General features: G+C 38.0%; 1 protein-coding gene across 3 annotated transcripts in view; it reads right to left on the reverse strand.

Annotated features, from left to right (window-relative positions):
• Window positions 1–23216, reverse strand: part of LOC139977744 (uncharacterized) — an 831623-nt gene that overhangs the window by 321694 nt on the left and 486713 nt on the right. For 2 of the 3 annotated variants that reach the window (XM_071987324.1, XM_071987323.1), the window contains exon 1: window positions 829–982. The exons of the other annotated variant lie outside the window; for it this stretch is intronic. In XM_071987324.1, the coding sequence (XP_071843425.1) occupies window positions 829–845 (17 nt within the window). In that variant the 5' untranslated portion in view covers window positions 846–982. Of the gene's footprint in view, window positions 1–828; window positions 983–23216 lie in introns of those variants that run through there. 3 annotated transcript variants of the gene reach the window in all.

A 23216-nucleotide genomic window follows, 5' to 3' on the forward strand; every position in this document is an offset into this window, starting at 1 on the left:
AAATAATATAACTCTTATGCTGTGTAACCAGCTTTGGGAATGCATTATCTTCTAAATTTGCTAAATTGGACAACAAAATTCCACAACTTGCAAAGTACCGAAGAAAACCAGTATTTACGCTTATTTGAAATAATAGAATCAAATTCACCAGTTTAGGGAATATTTTTAGAATAGCCTTTGGCGGTTTATTTCTGACATTATTCCTCATTCACGAGTATGGCACTTTAGACCCACCATATAGGCCTACATAGACACATGGTTAGATGATTGAAAGTATTATAAGAAGATTGAACATTACATGGTTTAGTCAGATAACTATGGACACAAAATGTTACTTAAATTGTTAGTAAAATCTTCCTCTTTATAATCCATTGAAAGAGCAAAGAGAACACAGATTTGTTTTTTTCTATTTTGGGACAAGAATTTTCAACAAATTTGAAAAATTTGGCCACACTTCAAACTTCGCGGCTCGAGGGCAGGGAAAGGTTTTGGTGTGATTATCTGATAATATATCGTCCTTGCCGTGACCAACTCAATTATACATTGGGGATAGCATTCAATAATATATACACAATTACAAGGCTCTAATTTAATACTGTCGTTGTCATCTCATGAGGAATATAAGCTAATATCTAGAGAAATGTCTTGGTAATGAGTTATTAGTGTGAATCAACTTAAATGTTACCAATACTTGTCAACACGAGACGTTCATGTTATTGGCCTTTTCACACAAGTCGAATTCTCCAAATCGTGGAGTCTAACTCCGTGAAATTAATTTCCACAACGATTGTCCGACAGGTAGTAAATAAATAAAAGAACATCACTCACCAGCGGTCTATTCTCATACCAAGGCTGTTCTCCCGGACAATCCCCAGTAACTGTAGCTTTCAAATTTCCGGCTGATAGGTATACGTGCAGGCCTATAGTAGTACTGTTATATACTGGTAAAGGAAGGAATCTAACAACCGTGATTGCTCCTACTGACCATTCCTTTCTACGATCCCGTCAGCTACCATGGGGCTTAATGAACAGGAGCAAGGCAAACAGGGGAAGGGGAGGGGGGGGGGTACCTAACACTGAAAACTGCGACTGAATAAACAGGGTTATGATGTTCTAGTGTAAAAGAATCTTGAACTTTTCTTATGCAAATTAAATAAATTAAGTTATCTGTGGCATGCGTTGCTGGTTATTATGATTACGTAGCTATGTGCTTCTTTGTTACGCTAGACAATCTGTTTTGCTTGATATAAAAGCAAGAAGCCATTATGTTCGTAGAGTTATTATTCTTTCTTTATATATCTTAAATCTCGTTGATATTTCGCTGATGACTCGTTACCTGTTTTCAATATTTCGTATAATATATTTCAATATGTCAGTGTTCAACTTTTGCGTTTTCGTGATCCCTTTGATACTATTTATTTAAATACTTTATCTTCAGCTTACTGAGTTGGCTTCATCAATTCCAATCTATCTGGAGTAAGAGATCAAGAGATATTCTAAAAATAATTATAATTATAATCATCGTCATCGTCGTCGTCGTCGTCATCGTCATCGTCATCCCAGCAAACACAAAAACGTTTTTAAAACGTTATTCAAACGTTTCGTCTTTTGTTTTAATAACGTTAATTGTGGAGTAATAAATATGTCACGAAAACGTTTTCAGGCTATTATTTCTAAACATTTTTTCGTTAAAACATTAATATAACATTAATATTTCATAAAAACGTTATGCCGACGTTTTCATAACACCACATTTAACTTTATTAAAACATATTGATAACATCGTCGTCGTCGTCGTCGTCGTTATTATTATTCCTAACCTTTAATATATTTGAAAAAATGTTACAACAGAATAACTAACTGCTAACTTGATATGTCCAAAAACTAGAGCATTCATTTAATAAAACATCACTGTTTTTTGGGAATTTTGGAAAAGTTTCATTTGAATTTTCTAGCTGATTATAGCGGATTTCGTTGTGATGCAGACACAATATAGTCTCAACATAAATTCTCATTACATATCGCAGTGATGATCATGCCCAACGTATAGTCACTAAAGTTTAAAGATTAATCGCATGTTTTTAACTTAAATAAATACCTCGAGTAAATTACAGAACATTTATTTTTAAACCTTTGCATAGAAATGATCGGTTAAGTGAATATGAAAACGCTATAGTGCATGTTAGATGATGTGATTGTAAGAAACTGCCCTGTCTGTCTAGTTGTCTGACGAGTATTCAAACAATAATTGATCTATTGAGCACGCCCTCTATTAATCAATAATTATCGTTGCTGGTCAGAATTAGAGCGTCCTGCTACATCCATGTGTATAGTTTAGTGACAACAATTGCAGGATATTTAAATATATGCAAATAAAACGTGACTCTTTAATACAGATAATAAACTACATTGTAATAGGATTTCAGTATTGGACAGAATAGAAAAACAACTTAATAAGATGTTTTGAATGTACAGAGATTATAACATTAATGTATATACCAAGACAAACGGGTTACCGACGGATACATTTATTTGTACTTGAATCAGCTTTTCTAGTTGATTTTGATAATTGTTGGTTGATACTAAACGTCCATTGCAATGTATAAGACATAAGCTTGAATAGACAAATTACCATTTAGACAGTAAGTTACAGATGCCGAAAATGAAAACAAAATCCCATTATTGTTTAACAAAAGGTTAGTGTGACACGGCTCCGCGCGACGAAATGTTAAGACTTGAGCATTAAGAATTACGCACCTTCACTTAGTGACGTCACTCTAGGGTTATATTTTCATAAGAACATGACAATGATATATTACTTTGACTTTGCAGCAAACTATGAAGGTTTGTGAAAATGTCGAGGGAACGCTAGCCTAAATATCATAATAATATTAACGGTGACAAGAATCATTAGAGGTTAATTGATCGATTAAAAACATGTAACCCCGGGAATATTGATCGCTCATTTGTTAAAAAAGTAAATAAAACAATTCCCCTAAATTTAAAGTCAAATCAAGAAATTGAAAACATAGGAATTAACAGAACATTTGCTATCAGTGTGTTGGGTTATATTATACAATGATATATTATTTTATTTGCAGCAATTCTTGGAAGGTTTATGAAAATGTCAACTGAACGCAAAGCCTGAATAAATGTCACAACACTATCAATGTTGCCAATAAGGATGGTCGGTTTATTGATCAGTTATCAACAAATTCACATTGTCTTACTCCCCCAAATAAAATAAAAATATTCCAGTGACTTACATTTGACAATCATGAATTGCTAGATAGGTTTTTAGAGTCAACTGAAAAGTATGTTCCAAGATTAACTATAGCCAATAAATGGAGCCAAAGGGAGGGTAAAGCTCAGTGACATACTACCCCCTCCCCACCTCCAATGGTCAGTATAGGGGTTTGTATTCTGCCGTGGAAGAATGAGACACACTGTACGGGTGCACTCCCATCTCCCCTCCCCCCCCCCCCCCACGTCATTTCATTGTCTCAACCTCACAGAAAGTATTTATTAGCAAAACCTTGCGTTAGTCTAAATTTTAAAAACAATTCTAGGGTGACGGCTTCAATAGCCCGGAAATAAAACATGTTCGTTCATTCAAATTGCTCGTAATTTCCAAGTTAGTTTTCCGTTGATTTATCTTACCAAGCCATGATTTCTATGAACGGAGGAAAGCCGGTGTAGTAAAGACATCAGTGATGCCCTCCAATTTATTAATGGGTTTAGATGTTTTCAAATTAGATTTTAAATCATTTGAAATCACTGTGAATAATATTAAATAGGCAAAAGGTGCATGAGCGTCCAGAGACAACACGGTTAGGACCTGGATTCAATTACATTACCCGGCACCATCTGTGCACAGTTCATTATTCGATATTTTCCCAGCCCCTCCGTATTTTACCCGACCAGCAAAGTGAGTGCGTTACCCGAGACTGTGGGGGGGGTGTTAACCATAATTTGATAACTGTTAGTAAACACTCAAAATTGCCCCTCTATACCAGGTGCGTATCCAGGAGGGGCGTTGGGGGCGCGCGCCCCCCGGGTAAGAAAAAGAGAAGAGAAAAAAAAGAGAAGAAAAAAGGAAAAAAGAGGGGAAAAAGAGGAGGAGGAGAGGAAGGAAGGGAAAAGAAAAAGAAAAAAGAGAGAAAAAGGAGAAAAAGAGGGAGTAAAGGCAAAACGCGAAGACACCGGGAAGAGAAAGAAGAACAGTGACGTCATTACAGCGCTGAAGGGTAGCCAGTGACGGATCAATGATTTCGTAAAAGTGTGACTCACCCAACCCCTTACACCGACAACTCCATGTTTTGACGTTTCCATTTTCCTCTATCACTAATGATCTATATATATACTATATACGGTCTATCATAACGCGTGTGTAGAATTGTGCTATGAAACCAACTGTGGCTGGTCTCGAACTCGACCGTGTCGTCGGGGAACATGACTCATTTTGGGATGGGGCGACCGCCCGCCCCCCCCCCCCCATTCAGCATTTTTTTTAATGATATCGCTAAGAAATTTCAAAATAGAAAGTGCTTAGAGGCAACTTACAAGGCCTGGGAAGTGTCATTTCCAGCGATCTGGGAGACATTTTTGGCCAAAATTTGCTTGTACGCTTCGCGCCAACTCATGGTGACGCTACACTTAGATAATTTGCCTACAGGCTTCGCCACTCCCTTGGCAAATTCCTCGCTACGCGCCTGTTCGAATTTGTAACGCAAACAGCAGATATCACATCATATCAGTGAGCATGAAAATGGCGTTCCAGGATGAAAAGCCTCAAAACTGTCCGACTTGCCTGAAAAAATAACCAAACATTTTTCGCGCACGAGTTCAACGTGTTCATGTCAATATCATATAAGCAAGCATCGGTTATTACATCGCATGCCATCATGTACCGTACGGTCCGTTAAAATTGCGCAGTATACCGTGGGATGCTAATGTAAACAACGACATGTCTCATGTAGATGTATAAAAAGCAGGGAGGTCCAATTATGTCAAAACTCTCTTTTACATTAGTAATGGCGAATTAGGGCCTGCACCCCCGCCGTCCATATGGTCAGGGGCGGATACCCCCCTGACGGACTCAAATGGACTGCTGGCGCCTTTTTCAGCTCTTTACCACTTTTTACTTTTTATTGCGCTCTCATCTACGTATTGACATTTGTCACATTTTGTTGGTGTAATTTGGCGATGACACCTTATTCTTCGTTTATCTAAAAATTAGTTAGGCCCGGAAAGGGTCATTTCCGGCGATCTAGGGAGTATCTTTACTCAAAAATTTTCTGTACGCTACGCGCCAACCAGTGGTGGCGCTCCGCTTAGATAGTGTCGAAAGCGCCCCTACAGACCATTCTCGCCCCTCCTGATCAATACCCCTAGCTCCGCCACTGCCGCCGCGCCTCCTACGCCTATGTGTGTATTGTTCGGTTTCGGAAATATCTGCTATTTATTTTCATTTCCTTCATCAAAGTTTTATAATAGCCGTTAGAACAGGTTTTTATATGTGTACACCAATAAATTAACTGTGTCTGAATTTTCGAAAATTTCTGACCAACATTCTACATCACACTTCCCTCTACTCGTGCAATTTTGACCGGTCTGTTAGGGGTTGAAGGAAGTTTTTTCTATATTGGTTGTCCATAGATGAAATTTTGTACAACATTATGGGTATGTTTTGAAGTGAGTTTATTCACGAGAAATGCGAATTTTCAAATTCTGAACAAATATGGGGCTTAAAACCTTGAAAAGTGGGGCTGACGGGTATTGTGGGCCGTGACGTAGAATCACCTACAAAAGCAAAGACCCACAGGAGATGCGATCAGGTCGAACATGATGTGTGCCGGGTTGACAATCTTCAAAAAGGTTTGGATGGAGAAAAAAAAAACTATTAGGAAATACTTGGTTCTCAGGCAAAAAGTGTACATCTGGTTGGTCATTTCAAGCCCGAGAAGTGCCGTTTCCGGTGATCTGGGGGGTTTCAAAACAAGACATTTTCTTGTACGCTGCGCGCCAACCGATGGTGGCGCTCCGCTTAGATAGTAATTCCCCCCTCGGGTTTGAAAATCCTGGATACGCGCCTGTATATGTAAAAGAAATGCTCATTTTCAATGACATGTACCCTTCTCAAATTTCATTAGTTGGTTAAAAAGCCCTTTTAGTTTTATTAACCATTATTAATAACGACGATAATTTTTAATTACCATGTGCCATTTTGTTGAACATTTTCATACAAGTGAAATTAACAAGTTCTCTTTTGTTAGACAAATTTCAAAACTGAAATTTGTGCTATACGGAATGGACGGAGAATATTTTGTCTCGGAAGTTTGGAGGTAACTTCGTGGTTTTTCACTCAAATAAATGTCGCAAATCCCACTTTCCCTCGATGTATGCGCCCCCCTCCTCCACAGGATTGAAACCCCTTCCGCCGCCCCTGGGAGAACGAGACAATGAACAGAACAAAGGTCACATGGTTCCACAATATATATATTCCACATAGTAAGATTATCGTTCATCATTCATCCTAGTGTTCTCAATTGCTTCAATGAGATTGGGAGAGACTGCCAGAAGCCAATCTAAATCACTCTTGTAGATTTCAGAACTTATGACATGCTGGTCGCCCCGTGTTATAGCATACATTGTATTACTGCATAATATGTATGAGATAATGCAATAGACTAATACCTTTTTTTGTGTTCTTGATCTGACTAGTTTCAAGTTTTACTCTTCTTTTTCGAGAAAATAAGTAAAAGTTGTTATTCCGCGAGACAGCGGCCACTTAGACCGAAGAAGTCGTACGTCCTCAATTTAGGTCGACAGACGCACACGATTAAGCAAGTTATGGTAAATTAAACTATCACGATGGCGTAAAAGCACAACACTAACAAGCATATGAACACGCGGGTGAATTTTATGCCTACGCATAGGCGTAGCAATAGGAGGATCAGGCAGTCCATTGAACAGGGACAGCAATATCCAGGGACCCCCAATATCGAGGAACCTCCAATATCCAGGGTCACCAAGTGTTCGTTCCAACATTTTGAGCCAATGGATAACAACAGTCAGTCATGTTTATGCAAGAAATATTGATATTTGCAACCGTGTCTATGCCTCAGTCTGTTTCATCTCAAAGAGTTGACAACATGTGAATTGTACACTGCCCTCACTCAGGTACGGAATATCCGACCTGCTTTATCACAGTTATGTACTACATTGAACCGTATTGAACTGGTAGTTCTTGAATTTAAAGCAAGCTTTGTCGGAAATGCAAAGCAATTAACAAACTAAAATGTCTATACAACAATACAGACCTTCAGTTCATATTTACACTATGATTGTTAGATATACCACATCCTGTAACTTAGAATATATGTGATATCACACGTCATTTCCCCCTAATAACCGGGTATTGAAACTTGACACTTTTTTTAAGGTTGTAAATGTTTGGTAGGTTCACCCAAAATTGAGAGAAAAAGAAATATTGGCGATGAATGTAGTGAAAAATGAATGATCTTGAACATCAACTTTTCCTGTAAAAAACTAAGCACCCGTAATGATGTAAAAGTATTTAATGCTAGGGGGATACTCCTATCCGTACGTCTCCTTTCCAATGCCGCAATATTCACCAAGATAATTAGAGTAAACATTGGTACCACCAAGCAAAACAATTAAAATTAAATGGAAAACCAGGGCCATACGACGTGATTACTGATAACTATGAGCCTCTTATACCGTGCATGCGGAGCTGACTATCTGGACTCTGGAATCAAATAATGATGAATTTGTTCTCTCCTTAAAGCTAGTTTGTGTATATATGACACTATCAGATTATATTTACCAATAACAGCAGTTTAAATGCTCGTAACCGCACTTGTTAGTTTTAATCTCGGCGGAAGAAAAAACAAAAAAAGGGCAAACATGAAAAAGAAATGCTAATGTTAAGATACTACGGAAGTATTTCCAAAATAAATTCCGCGCAGAGACTGATCTAGGGAAAATGTCGAGCGCCCTCTAAAATAAAGATTTACAACAGATCTAGAAACTTGAAACCATTCGGATTAGTCATAACGTACTTCCAATATTAAATTATTAATTCATGTATCATATTTTTCTTTTTGTTCCACTTCTATTCGTCCAGAACTTGTATTCATGCTGTGATAAACTATTTATTGTGTCGTTGGAACACAGTTTCTTAAAAATTCGTTTATGTTTCATTTAAACGTAGTTTACAAATAACACATTGTCACCTATCTTTAACTAAATCGTTTAGTATTTAACGTAGAGGGAATTATGATATTTAACTACTTGCCTGATACTAAATTACCGTTACTTACTAACAGGAACATGAATCTATGCCTCCCTTACCTCTTCTCCTGGTAGATTACCCCATCTGTCACAGGCCTGAAAGGAAGGGAGGGTTATTATCATGAGATGTTTAAATGTGTTTCAGGAAAATAAAAAGAGGCGAAGTAAAAAATGTATAAGTTAGAATGATATATCTTCACAAATATCACAGTTAACTTTTCTTTGCAGGTAAACACACATCTGTATTGAACACACTGAAGTCAATGTAGGAGACAGACTCGTCACTGTAAGATGCACGGACTAAATAACAAGAATATAAACATCATCTTGATAGGGAAGGCAATGATAGCTTTAAACCCGTCATCAACCACCGAATGACGTCATCGAAAACTGAGTGACGTCACAATGACCAACTTCTCACTGAGATAATCAGATGGTTGCCCTGAACGACAGAGAAGATGACTAGAAGTGAAAGACAGGAGTACGGAATGCCATATGTATCAAAAATGTCCAAAACTATATAAGCATGTTCAAAATAATATAAGCATGTCCAAAAAATTATAAGCATGTCCAAATTTATATAAACATATCGAAACTTATATAAGTATGTCCAAAAATAATATGAGCATGCCCGAAATAATATGAGAGTGTTGAAAACTTATATGAACATGTCGAATGTAACTGCTAACTTCATCTTTATAGTGAACATTTTGGCATTTGAATTCACGCCATATGTTGCAAAATATCCAAAAAAAATAGGGAAGGCAATGATAGTGTGTTTGGACATGCGCATATTATTTTGGATATTTTGCAACATATGGCGTAACTTTAAAACGCCAAAATGTTCAATACAAAATTGAATTAAGCAGTTACATTTGACCCTCTTGTATTATTTTTCGACACTTTTTTTAATATTTTGGACATGCTCATATAGTCTTTCGACACTCTCATATTATTTTGGACATGCTCTTATTATTTTATATAAATTTGGATAGCTTATATTTTTTTGGACATGCTCATATTAGTTTGGACGTTTTTGATACATATGGCATTCCGTACAGGAGTATTTAAAGATAGAACTCAGAACATCGTAGTTGGATCGATTTAATGTCAGAAAAAGCAAAATCTTGCTTAGCCCACAAAGCAGCATATTGGTCCCCACACCCCAACCCCGTAGTCTTACATGGTCTGTTCATATCGTGTAAAGATATCCATGACATTTTGGGAAATGCAGTTGTATGATCAACACATACTATAACAGACACAATGGGAGAATTAAAAAGTGTAGATCTGTAAACATTGAAAAAAAATCATGAAATATAATAAAACCTGCATAGATTTTCTTCTTTCTTAATTAGTCCGTGTGTGTATGTTTATTGGGAGTTTGAACATGCGCAAATATTCAGTTTCGCAATAGTTGACTCTGTCCAACTTAGGCAGGGGAAATTTAGACCAGGGAACGACGGCCTGTTTATTTATAAAAGATTAGGGAGGGTTTATGCAACCGATACGCCCTGTGTGTCTATTAGACTAGTATAGGTAGAAACCGTGTGAGCTCGTCATTGCTTTGTCTCTATGTATTAGCTGGACTCGCACTTGGTTTAGGTTGCTCATATACTCTATAGAACTCTGTTCGAACTCGAGAGTACCATACTCGGACCAAATAGTCTCGGACTCGGTTCAGAATCAGGAGTAATTGGACTCAGCTACATCAGAGTGTTTCTTATACTATAACATACAGACATATTGAATGGTTCTGATGGAAAGAGAACTAATAACAATAGGAACCATGTGAGGATACAAGGCCCGAATGTAACATTATATTATTGTCAGCGCTTGAATATAATTATTAATTTGCCGGGTGGTAATTGATTAAAAATCAACCACATTACCAGTTACTTTGAACACCACATCCCTCCCCCTTATCTGGTCCAGGCTTCTTCGAGAACCTGTTTTATACACAGTAGTAATTATTCAAAAGACGAAAGAAATAATGCAAATATTTTAAACCATTATTAATTCAGATTCACCCGCGTTGCCATTTTTGTATCATAATGCTGCTGCTTATTCATAGTACTGTACATACAGAGGGTGGTACAAAAAAACGTTTCTTGAAAGTTAAATAAAAACCTTAAATTTAACACCTTTAAGTTAAACTTTAATGAAGTCACCTCTACTTTAATTTTCAAAGTAAGTTAAAATCTAGTTGATGAAATCTACCTTTAAAAAGTACACTTGTTTCTTTGTTTCAAGTTAAAACCAAATCTGTCCATTCATATATTCGCCTGCTTGGACACACATATTTATGTCAGTCACGTATATATACATTAATATAGATGAATAATAAAATATAATCAATAGGGATCCCGCATATCCCATTACAACTCAAACTATTAGAACCGACTTACATTTACTGACTGTTGTATTACTGCGTACAGTGACGTCAAAACTTCAAATGAATGGTATGCATCGATATTTTTACCAATAGAACATTTTTGACTGAGACGGTGTGAAAGAGAGATATTGCAAGCACGATAGATTCATTTCGCTTTATAAGGATTTATCCGTCTGAATATTCTCTACTTAAACATAGAGAATGTTCATTATTTCACAAGGCAATTACTTCTATAACGATAGCACATGTTAGGGGTCTGAATGCAGAGAAAGAAGGACAAGAATAATTAGGAAATAGGACGAAGTGCTGGAGTACGAGCATGGAAGGGAGACTTCATTAGTTTAATTTATTTGTACCATACCTCGTTATTTGCATCATACCTCATGTTATTTGTAACCATACCTCATGATATTTGTACCATACCCCATGTTATTTGTACCATACCTCATGCTATTTGTACCATACCTCATGATATTTGTACCATACCTAATGTTATTTGTATCATACCTCATGATATTTGTACCATAGGCCTACCTCATGTAATTTGTACTATACCTCCTGTTATTTGTACCATACCTCATGTTATTTGTAACATAGGCCTACCTCATGTAATTTGTACTATACCTCCTGTTATTTGTAACCATACCTCATGATATTTGTACCATACCTCATGTTATTTGTACCATACCTCATGTTATTTGTAACATACCTCATGTTATTTGCACTATACCTAGTCACAAGGGTTCCTTACGTATACGTTGTATTGTACGATACAAACATCCTGGACAAAAAACTCCTCGTCGTTGACAAATGAACATTTTTTTTAATATAATTATCGTTAGTTCAATATAGAAACCTAGCCACCCCCACCCTCCATTAGATTATCTAAGGAAGTTGTTTTTTATCTTTGATATCTTCATTTATAAATAACAAATCAAACCAGAGAAAGTATGCTATTACGATAACTAGGCAATATATGGATTTTTATGACCGATTGTCCTTAATTGGGTTCAAGTTTAATGTATTAGAATAATGTCTTACAGTGCGGGGTGTGATTACATTAATTACCACTTCATTAATGCGCACACATCTATCTAAACATTTACGATTATACAAGGTTTCGTTTCATGTTAAATGAGTAATATAACACAGCAACGGATATGGTTGCTTTAGGGACACATGAATATGGTTCCATATCAGATGAAAGGGCGTTGCAAGAAAGGAGAAGGGACAAGATGGGCAACAAAAATTCAAATATTTATCTTAAAAAAAACTAATGCAGGTCACTGGAGGCGCTATTCCAAGGTCATGTGAGGTCAACAGAGGTCCACCTCTCAAAACCAAACAAAACCTTGACCTCTGATAACTTTGCGCATGAAGGTCTCATAGGGGTCAACCATGGAAAATTTTGATCAATTTGGAGGTTGAGTTTTTGACCCATAATTGACCGTTGTTGACTTTGGATCCCATGTCCATTACACTTTGGAAACAATCGCTTACCATATTCACAACTAGTCCCAAAATGTCAACCATATTGGATCCCATCAGTGGGAGTTTCACAAGTTATTGCCCCAAAAAACACATTTTGAGCCATAATTGACCTTTGGTGACCTTGGATTACATAACCGGTGTTTAAAAAAAACATGCATATACTTCATTTACAACTTGTCCCAATATATCAGCCATGTCAGACTTCTTCACTGGAAGTTGTTGCAATAATTAACATAAGTGGGCAGTTTTGTGCTCTTAAGCGACCTTGAATGACCTTGGATGGCATGACGGTTTTTATGAAAAATGTTCCCCTTGATGAAGTGCACTCCATCCTAAAATTGTTATGCACTCCAATGTACATACACAATGTTATTGCTAAAAAGGTATCAAATCCAACCGATCGAAGCGGGAGTTAGTTTCGTCTATAGAGCACAAAGAGTTATATCATATATTAAAATATTGACAAACATATTTTTCTTTGCCCTGTATCTCCTAAAATGAGCTTATTTATGAAAAAAATGTAACCTCTGATAACTTTGCACCTGAAGGTCGCACAGGGGTGAAACATGGACAATTTTGATTGGAAGACCATTTGAGATCTGAATATGGCCACAAAAATTCAAATAATCAAAGAAACTAATACAGGTCACCAGAGGTACAGGTCACCAGAGGTCAACCTAAGGTCAAAGGTCATAAAGATGCGGATTAACTAATGGATTACAATAGCGTACCTCCCAACCTTTTTTGACCCCTAATTGACCTTTCTTGACCTTGGATCACAACTGTTATTTTTGAAAACGATCCCCTACCCCATTTACAACTAGTACCACAATAACAAACATGTCTGACACTGTCAATGGGTGTTATTGTTTTCAGCCTTTGACCTCTGGTGACCCCAAATGACCTCTGACCCCCATGATAAACAATAGAGACCATCTAATCACTAGGAGCTACCAACTGCTAGGTTTAAAGTTCAATTCAGAGTTTACTTTAGGAGATATCGTGTTTATATGGTTTTCAGCTTTTGACCTCTGGTGACCTCGAATGACCTTTGACTCACATGAAAAACCATAGGGATTACCTGCTCACCAAGGGCTATCAACACACTAAGTTTAAGGTTCAAGTATCTTTTACTTCTCGAAATATCGTGTTTACATGGTTTTCAGCCTTTGACCTCTGGTGACCCTAAATGACCTTTGACCTCCATGAAAAACATAGGGATCATCTGCTATTCTAGGTCAATCCACAGTCCAAGTTTGAAGTTCTAGCATCTTATACTTCTTGAGATACCGTGTTTACAATGTTTCTGCCTATGACCTCTGGTGATCTCGCAAAGGACCTTTGACCTCCATGAAGAAAGATAGAGACCATCTACTCACTAAGGGCTACCCACATACTAAGTTTGAAATCTAAAACACTTTAATCCTTGAGATATTGTGCTTACAAGTTTTCAGACTTTGACTTCTGTTGACCTCAAATGACCTTTGAACTCCATGAAAAACAATAGGGATCATCTACTTACTAAGGCCTACCCACAGACCATGTTTGAAGTTCATACAACTTAAACTTCTTGAGCGACCGTGTTTACAAGCAAAGCGTCACATACACACAAACACACACACACATACATACACACGCCATCACCATCGCATAGATTCCTTCGGCCTTCGGCAAGGAATCAAAATATCAAATTAAAGATTCTCAAAATTATGGTCTGTATCATTTACAGCTCTTCCGTTAATTAATTATTCCTTTAAGCGTTTTGATTGGACAATACCTAATGTTTTGAGTAGACATGAACTATTTATATGGAACACCCACTGTTTCCTGCATTTAAGAGTATTTTAATTAATGCCAATAGAAACTTATACAACCCTTGTCTCTTGCCATTCAGAATTATTTTCTTTACGTTGCTGTAAACTTTATTCAAACAGAATCGCTTGAATCCTTTTTGTAGATTATTTTTAGTAACATAAGTTTTGAAATACTTATTAAAAGGTCTTTTACTTTCTTATCTTTAAGTTTATATTGATGTACATATTTTTATATTTCTTAGCCTTTGGTTCCCCTCTTGATAAATATTTTATATTTGTACTGGTGAAAACGGAAATGAAATGAAAAATACATCCGGCGTTTGAATGGATTCGAGTTAGATATTTCTTACGGAAGCTCTTAATGTACATGTTATTTGTTCAACGGTATAGCAATATTATAGTAGGAACTATGAATCTGACCGCTTGTAATTAGCCTCAGCTGGCGATGAGAATAGAAACACTTCAGCCCCAATTCTTACATGTATAAGAAGGTGAATCTAGTTATGAAATATGTAATAGGTCCGATTTAAGTTCCGATGCTGATGCCCCCACATACTGACTGGTATTATGGTCTTGTTGTGTAAATGAAAGGGACTTACAGCTCCACCGAATCATCGGTAATGATTAACAATATATTTGCAAGATCTTCTTCTACAGTTTATTCCAAATCACGAACAAAATATTCTTTTTATCAATAAACGTTTCACCTCTTCCTTCATTTATATCAATCGCAAAATGTCCAGCATTTGCACTTTGGAAAACAGTGAGTATGATGTTCACAAGCAATTTTGTTTATCTATGCACTCCACACACACATGATAGGTATAATGTTAACCAGTTTCTGATATGATTTAAACCATACAAAGAACAACAATGTTGAATCGCGTTGCTTCGCATCGGTAACCATCCATTACATTACCAGTTCATCCTCATTTCTGACCTAGAAACTATACAGGTATTAAATGTTCTATTCACATTAGTGTACGCGGAACCGTCGCAGAAACATTTACCTTCATAAATTTGAGTTCATTCATACTTAGTAAAGATTCCTAAATCCTATTGGTCCATTCAGGTCAGCTGACCGTGGTTAATCCTGTGAGTAACGCACGGTAAAATTACGGGGCATCACTTTAATAAATCTTTGGTTATATGTAACCAAAAATGTTTTGTTTTATGATTTTTCCCCCACACAAATGGTAGTGTATGAATGAACGGGGTTAATCAACGGTCTAGCGTGCGTTACTCACATGATTAATGTACTCCGGGTGTTAATGCTATCGCTGGATGCACTCGGGCTCCTCTACGCTCCGCCCTCGTGCATCGCTTGCATTATCCCCGATCGTGCATTAATCCTGTGAGTAACGCACGCTAGACCGTTGATTAACCCCTTATTAATAATTGAGTAAGATTGAACTTAGAAAAAAGAGTAGCAAACGTGGACTTTTACAATGTCTGTACTTTGCGCCCTTTTTTGCTACACTCTGCTGGTAACAAGCTTGACCGTTCAAGGAATGAGTATGACTTGAAAACATAATGTTACTTTAGTCCTCCAGGAAAGATTAAAGTTAGTTTTGTAACAACAAATATTTATGGCACTACATTTTTGGGACACAAATTATCTAAATCTGGATAAACGACAAATATCTCCCTAATCATGAGCAGTCACGTGATTGTGACAACATATCTAGATATCTTAGTTAGTTGCAGAGTATCCAATAATTTTTCGAATATTTCACAGTTTGGTCAATTTACAACCTTTGACGTCAAAGGCAGCTTTACTTGGAAGACTAACTACTCCTGACATCCCAGAGAAAGCGAAGAAAATGAACATAACCAGTGAAAACCAGGGAGCTTGTTACAAAGACAAATAAACAAGGGCAGCTACAGTAAGCTACAGGGTCGGCTAAACATACTGTTTATACAGCTGTAGGTGCTATGATGAGCACTTGCCCCGAAATTAAATGAACATAAACAAGAAAGGTGCAACATGATTGACAACATTCTACGGTTTCATATTTAATGTACATCGAGATGCTGAAGTAAAAACGGGATATGTTCATTAAATTCCTTTAGGAGAACAAATTAATTGATTAAGATATTTGTTTATGTCATTGATTTCTACTACAGCTAAGTTTTGTTTCAGTAGAATAATATCAATGTTTCACAATGATTTAAAGTGGTATATTGGGAACGTTAAGCAATGTCGGTTATGTCAATTATGTTGTTTCAAAGTCATTCATGCTACCACTGTTCTACTAAATATTGAAATGCTGTGGTGCTGTGGCCGAGTGGATAAAGGCGGTGGCATTTGAAGCAATGAGGCTTAGCAATCGGGAGGTTCGGGGTTCGATTCCCGGCCGGGTCATAGTAAGAAGGGTTTTTCATCCAAGAGCAATCTACGGTTTTCCCATCTGAAATGACTTTCTAAATGAAAAGATTTCCAATTTGAGTTAAATTTTTGAATTGGAAGCCACCCGACGTGAAAGTATCCATAAGCCCTTGCGGGTTTCTCCCACATTTTTGGTCGCTTAAGCGTCGTAAAAATAACTGCTGATTATTATTTATTTATTTATGCTCGGTTGTCGTCATACCGATGCTCGTGAATTATTTATAGAATTTTATCTCAAAAAATTATATTTAAAAGATATGTATTTTTGTTCACTTCCAGATTTTTAAAAGTTTGTTTCTACGTTTTGAATAAACGTGATACAAAAGTTAACGTAAGTTGTTCCTCTATTATTTGGCGCCCTCAAATCTCCACCCAACTTAGACACTAATGATAAGCGATGAATGAGGCTGTAAAGTCCAGGTGTAGCAATATAATATCCTTAATAATTGAAGATAATTATCAAGATACAATAAACAGTTAGCCAACAATAAATATGAATATTTAAATCAGATTTTAGTTACCGACTACACCGTAGTTGGAACAACTCCACTCCACCCCCCTTCGGATCCTGACAACTTCAAAATCGTCTAATGTATTTATGTATGTGTCTGTTCAAAACACGCGGGGAAATAATAGGAATATTTGTCTAATATTCATATTTTATCAAGTGATTGCATATGTTTGGTTACATGGTATCCGTACAACAGAACAACGAAGCGGGTTAGTAGAGCTACTGTACATATATTACTATATAGAGTTTCTTCCTATTTTCTAATTTATTCCAATTTCACACGAATGCAATAATCACCACCACCCTCCCCTCAAAAAGAAAAAAAGGGAAAAAAAAGGAGTATTATTGTATCGGAATCCTTGAAATGTCAGTAATTAAAATAGCTTCTCTTCCCTTCATATACAGTATCAGGTGCGTATCCAGGGGGGGGGGCGTTGGGGGCGCGCGCCCCCCGGGTAAGGAAAGAGGAGAGAAAAAAAAAGAGAAGAAAAAAGGGAAAAGGAGGGGGAAAAAAAGAAAAGGAGGAGAGGAAGGAAGGAAGGGAAAAGAAAAAGAAAAAAGAGAGAAAAAGGAGAAAAGGAGAGAGTAGAAGATAGCCAAGACCTCGGGAAGAGAAAGAGGAACAGCCATAGTTAAAGCGCTGATCCCTATAATATACACAGGGTAGCCAGTGACAGATCAAGGATTACGGAGGGGGTGTGCGCCTCACCCTACCCCTTACACCGACAACTCCATTTTTGACGTTTCCATTTTTCCTCTCTCACTAATGTATCTATATAAATACTATATATGGTCTATCATAACGCGTGTGTGTGTATGGACGCCTTAAACAATTGTACAATTGTGCTATATGGAACCAACTGTGGCTGGTCTTGAACTCGACCGAGTCGTCGGGGTACGTGAACCATTTCGGGAAGGGGGCGACCGCCCCCCCCCCCCCCCCGAGCAAATTTTCTTTATGACATCGCTAGTAATTTTAAGCCAATGAACCATCAGAGGTGTGGCGACAACCTCTGAACGGAACGAAGGGAGAAAACGGAGAGGGCGCTCAATCGGGCGTCTGCGGCTTTTATACCCGGAGTGTAAAGGGATGTTCCAGTAGGCTATGAATATTCACGAAATCTGCGAAACACTTTGTTGGCGAGTTCCAGTTATGTAGAATGCGTGAGCGCATCTGGGATCGTAACAATCGGAAGACTCGAAGACTTGAATGGTAACTAATGTTACGTAATAGGGTAGGTGAATAAGTGGGTTACCTAACAGTACCGCAAATTTGATTTATCGGCATCGCACAATCGATTTATCGGTACCCACACAATCGATTTATCGGTACAGCACTTTCGATTTATCGGTACCGCACATTCGATTCATCGGTATCGTAAATTCAATTTATCGGTATCCCACATTCGATTTGTCGGTATCGCACATTCGACTTATCGGTATCGCACATTCGATTTATCGGTACCGCACAATCGATTTATCGGTACCGCACATTCGATTTATCGGTATCGCATATTCGATTTATTGGTATCGCACATTCGATTTATCGGTACGACATATTCGATTTATCGGTACCGCACATTCTATTTATCGGTATCGCACGTTCGATTTATCGGTCCCGCACTTTCGATTAATCGGTATCGCACGTTCGATTTATCGGTACCGTACTTTCGATTGATCGGTACCTCATAGATTTATCCGTACAGCACATTCGATTTATCAGTACCGCACATTCGATTAAACGGTATCGCACATTCGATTTATCGGTATCGCACGTTCTATTTATCGGTAACGCAGATTCGATTAATCGGTATCGCACATTCTATTTATCGGTATTGCATTTTGATTAATCGGTATCGCAGGTTCGATTTATCGGTACCGTACTTTCGATTTATCGGTACCGCTTATTCGATAAATCGGTACCGCACAATCGAATTATCGGTACCGCACATTCGGTTTATCGGTATCGTTAATTCATTTTTATCGGTATCGCGCATTCGATTTATCGGTCCCGCACAATCGATTTATCCGTACCGCATTTGATTTATCGGTATCGTAAATTCGAATTATCGGTATTGCACTTTAGATTTATCGGTATCGCACATTCGATTTATCGGTACAGCACATTCGATTTATCTGTACCGAACATTCTATTTATCGGTATTCGATTCGATTAATCGGTATCGCATTCGATTAATCGGTATCGCAGGTTCGATATATCGGTACCGCACTTTCGCTTTATCGGTACCGCACAATCGATTGATCGGTACAGCACAATCGATTTATCGGTAGCGCACATTCGAATTATCGGTTCCGCACAATCGATTTGACGGTATCGTAAATTTATTTTTATCGTTATCGGACATTCGATTTATCGGTACCGCACATTCGATTTATCGGTACCGCACATTTGATTTATCGGTATTCGATTCGATTAATCGGTATCGCAGGTTCGTTTTATCGGTACCGCATTTTCGATTTATCGGTACAGCACATTCGATTGATCGGTTTCGCACATTTGATTTATTTGTACCGCACAATCGATTTATCGGTACCGCACAATCGATTTATTAGTACCGCACATTCGATTAATCGGTATCGCACGTTCGATTTATCAGTACCGCACTTTCTATTTATCGGTAGCGCACATTCGATTAATCGTATCGTAAATTCGATTTATCGTTATGGCACATTCGATTTATCGGTACCGCAGATTCGATTAATCGGTATCGCACGTTCGATTTATCGGTACCGCATTTTCGATTGATCAGTACCGCACAATCGATTTATCGGTATTCGATTCAATTAATCGGTATTCGATTCAGTTAATCGGTATCGCAGGTTCGATTTATCGGTACGGCACATTCGATTTATCGGTACCGCACATTCGACTTATCGGTACAGCACATTCGATTTATCGGTATCGCACATTTGATTTATTGGTACCGCACATTCGATTTATCGGTATCGTTAATTCATTTTTATCGGTATCGCGCATTCGATTTATCGGTCCCGCACAATCGATTTATCCGTACCGCATTTGATTTATCGGTATCGTAAATTCGAATTAACGGTATTGCACTTTCGATTTATCGTTATCGCACATTCGATTTATCGGTACAGCACATTCGATTTATCTGTACCGAACATTCGATTTATCGGTATTCGATTCGATTAATCGGTATCGCATTCGATTAATCGGTATCGCAGGTTCGATTCATCGGTACCGCACTTTCGATTTATCGGTACCGCACAATCGATTGATCGGTAGCGCACAATCGATTTATCGGTAGCGCACATTCGAATTATCGGTTCCGCACAATCGATTTGTCGGTATCGTAAATTCATTTTCATCGTTATCGGACATTCGATTTATCGGTACCGCACATTCTATTTATCGGTACCGCACATTTGATTTATCGGTATTCGATTCGATTAATCGGTATCGCAGGTTCGTTTTATCGGTACCGCATTTTCGATTTATCGGTAGCGAACATTCGAATTATCGGTACCGCACATTTGGTTAATGGGTATCGCACATTCGAATTATCGGTATCGCATGATCGATTTATCGTTATCGCACGTTCGATTTATCGGTACCGCAGATTCGATTAATCGGTATCGCATGATCGATTTATCGTTATCGCATAATCGATTTATCGGTAACGCAGATTCGATTAATCGGTATCGCACATTCTATTTATCGGTATTGCATTTTGATTAATCGGTATCGCAGGTTCGATTTATCGGTACCGCTTATTCGATAAATCGGTACCGCACAATCGATTTATCGGTACCGCTTATTCGATAAATCGGTACCGCACAATCGAATTATCGGTACCGCACATTCGATTTATCGGTATCGTTAATTCATTTTTATCGGTATCGCACGTTCGATTTATCGGTCCCGCACAATCGATTTATCGGTCTCGCACATTCGATTAATCGGTATCGCACGTTCGATTTATCAGTACCGCACTTTCTATTTATCGGTACCGCACATTCGATTAATCGTATCGTAAATTCGATTTATCGTTATGGCATATTCGATTTATCGGTACCGCACATTCGATTAATCGGTATCGCACGTTCGATTTATCGGTACCGCATTTTCGATTGATCAGTACCGCACAATCGACTTATCGGTATTCGATTCAATTAATCGGTATTCGATTCAATTAATCGGTATCGCAGGTTCGATTTATCGGTACGGCACATTCGATTAATCGGTATCGCACGTTCGATTTATCGGTACCGCATTTTCGATTGATCAGTACCGCACAATCGATTTATCGGTATTCGATTCAATTAATCGGTATTCGATTCAATTAATCGGTATCGCAGGTTCGATTTATCGGTACGGCACATTCGATTTATCGGTACCGCACATTCGACTTATCGGTACAGCACATTCGATTTATCGGTATCGCACATTTGATTTTTTGGTACCGCACATTCGATTTATCGGTATCGTTAATTCATTTTTATCGGTATCGCGCATTCGATTTATCGGTCCCGCACAATCGATTTATCCGTACCGCATTTGATTTATCGGTATCGTAAATTCGAATTATCGGTATTGCACTTTCGATTTATCGTTATCGCACATTCGATTTATCGGTACCGCACATTCGATTTATCGGTACCGCCCATTCTATTTATCGGTATTCGATTCGATTAATCGGTATCGCACAATCGATTAATCGGTATCGCAGGTTCGATTTAAACGTACCGCACTTTCGATTTATCGGTACCGCACAATCGATTGATCGGTAGCGCACAATCGATTTATCGGTAGCGCACATTCGAATTATCGGTTCCGCACAATCGATTTGTCGGTATCGTAAATTCATTTTTATCGGTATCGCGCATTCGATTTATCGGTCCCGCACAATCGATTTATCGGTACCGCATTTGATTTATCGGTATCGTACATTCGATTTATCGGTATTGCACTTTCGATTTATCGTTATCGGACATTCGATTTATCGGTACCGCACATTCTATTTATCGGTACCGCACATTTGATTTATCGGTATTCGATTCGATTAATCGGTATCGCAGGTTCGTTTTATCGGTACCGCATTTTCGATTTATCGGTACAGCACATTCGATTTATCGGTATCGCACATTTGATTTATTTGTACCGCACAATCGATTTATCGGTACCGCACAATCGATTTATTAGTACCGCACATTCGATTAATCGGTATCGTAAATTCAATTTATCGTTATGGCACATTCGATTTATCGGTATCGCACATTCTATTTATCGGTACCGCAGATTCGATTAATCGGTATCGCACGTTCGATTTATCGGTACCGCACAATCGATTGATCGGTAGCGCACAATCGATTTATCGGTACCGCACAATCGATTTATTAGTACCGCACATTCGATTAATCGGTATCGTAAATTCAATTTATCGTTATGGCACATTCGATTTATCGGTATCGCACATTCTATTTATCGGTACCGCAGATTCGATTAATCGGTATCGCACGTTCGATTTATCGGTACCGCACAATCGATTGATCGGTAGCGCACAATCGATTTATCGGTAGCGCACATTCGAATTATCGGTTCCGCACAATCGATTTGTCGGTATCGTAAATTCATTTTTATCGTTATCGGACATTCGATTTATCGGTACCGCACATTCTATTTATCGGTACCGCACATTTGATTTATCGGTATTCGATTCGATTAATCGGTATCGCAGGTTCGTTTTATCGGTACCGCATTTTCGATTTATCGGTACAGCACATTCGATTTATCGGTATCGCACATTTGATTTATTTGTACCGCACAATCGATTTATCGGTACCGCACAATCGATTTATTAGTACCGCACATTCGATTAATCGGTATCGCACGTTCGATTTATCAGTACCGCACTTTCTATTTATCGGTAGCGCACATTCGATTAATCGTATCGTAAATTCAATTTATCGTTATGGCACAATCGATTGATCAGTACAGCACATTCGAAATATCGGTACCGCACATTCGATTTATCGGTACCGCACAATCGATATATTTGTACCGCACATTCTATTAATCGGTATCGCACGTCCAATTTATCGGTACCGCACTTTCGATTTATCGGTACCACACAATCGATTTATCGGTACCGCTTCTTCGATAAATCGGTACCGCACAATCGAATTATCGGTACCGCACATTCGGTTTATCGGTATCGTTAATTCATTTTTATCGGTATTGCGCATTCGATTGATCGGTCCCGCACAATCGATTTATCCGTACCGCTTCTTCGATTTATCGGTATCGCACAATCG

This window comes from Apostichopus japonicus, chromosome 12, assembly GCF_037975245.1.
Source record: "Apostichopus japonicus isolate 1M-3 chromosome 12, ASM3797524v1, whole genome shotgun sequence".
NCBI lineage: Eukaryota > Metazoa > Echinodermata > Holothuroidea > Aspidochirotida > Stichopodidae > Apostichopus > Apostichopus japonicus.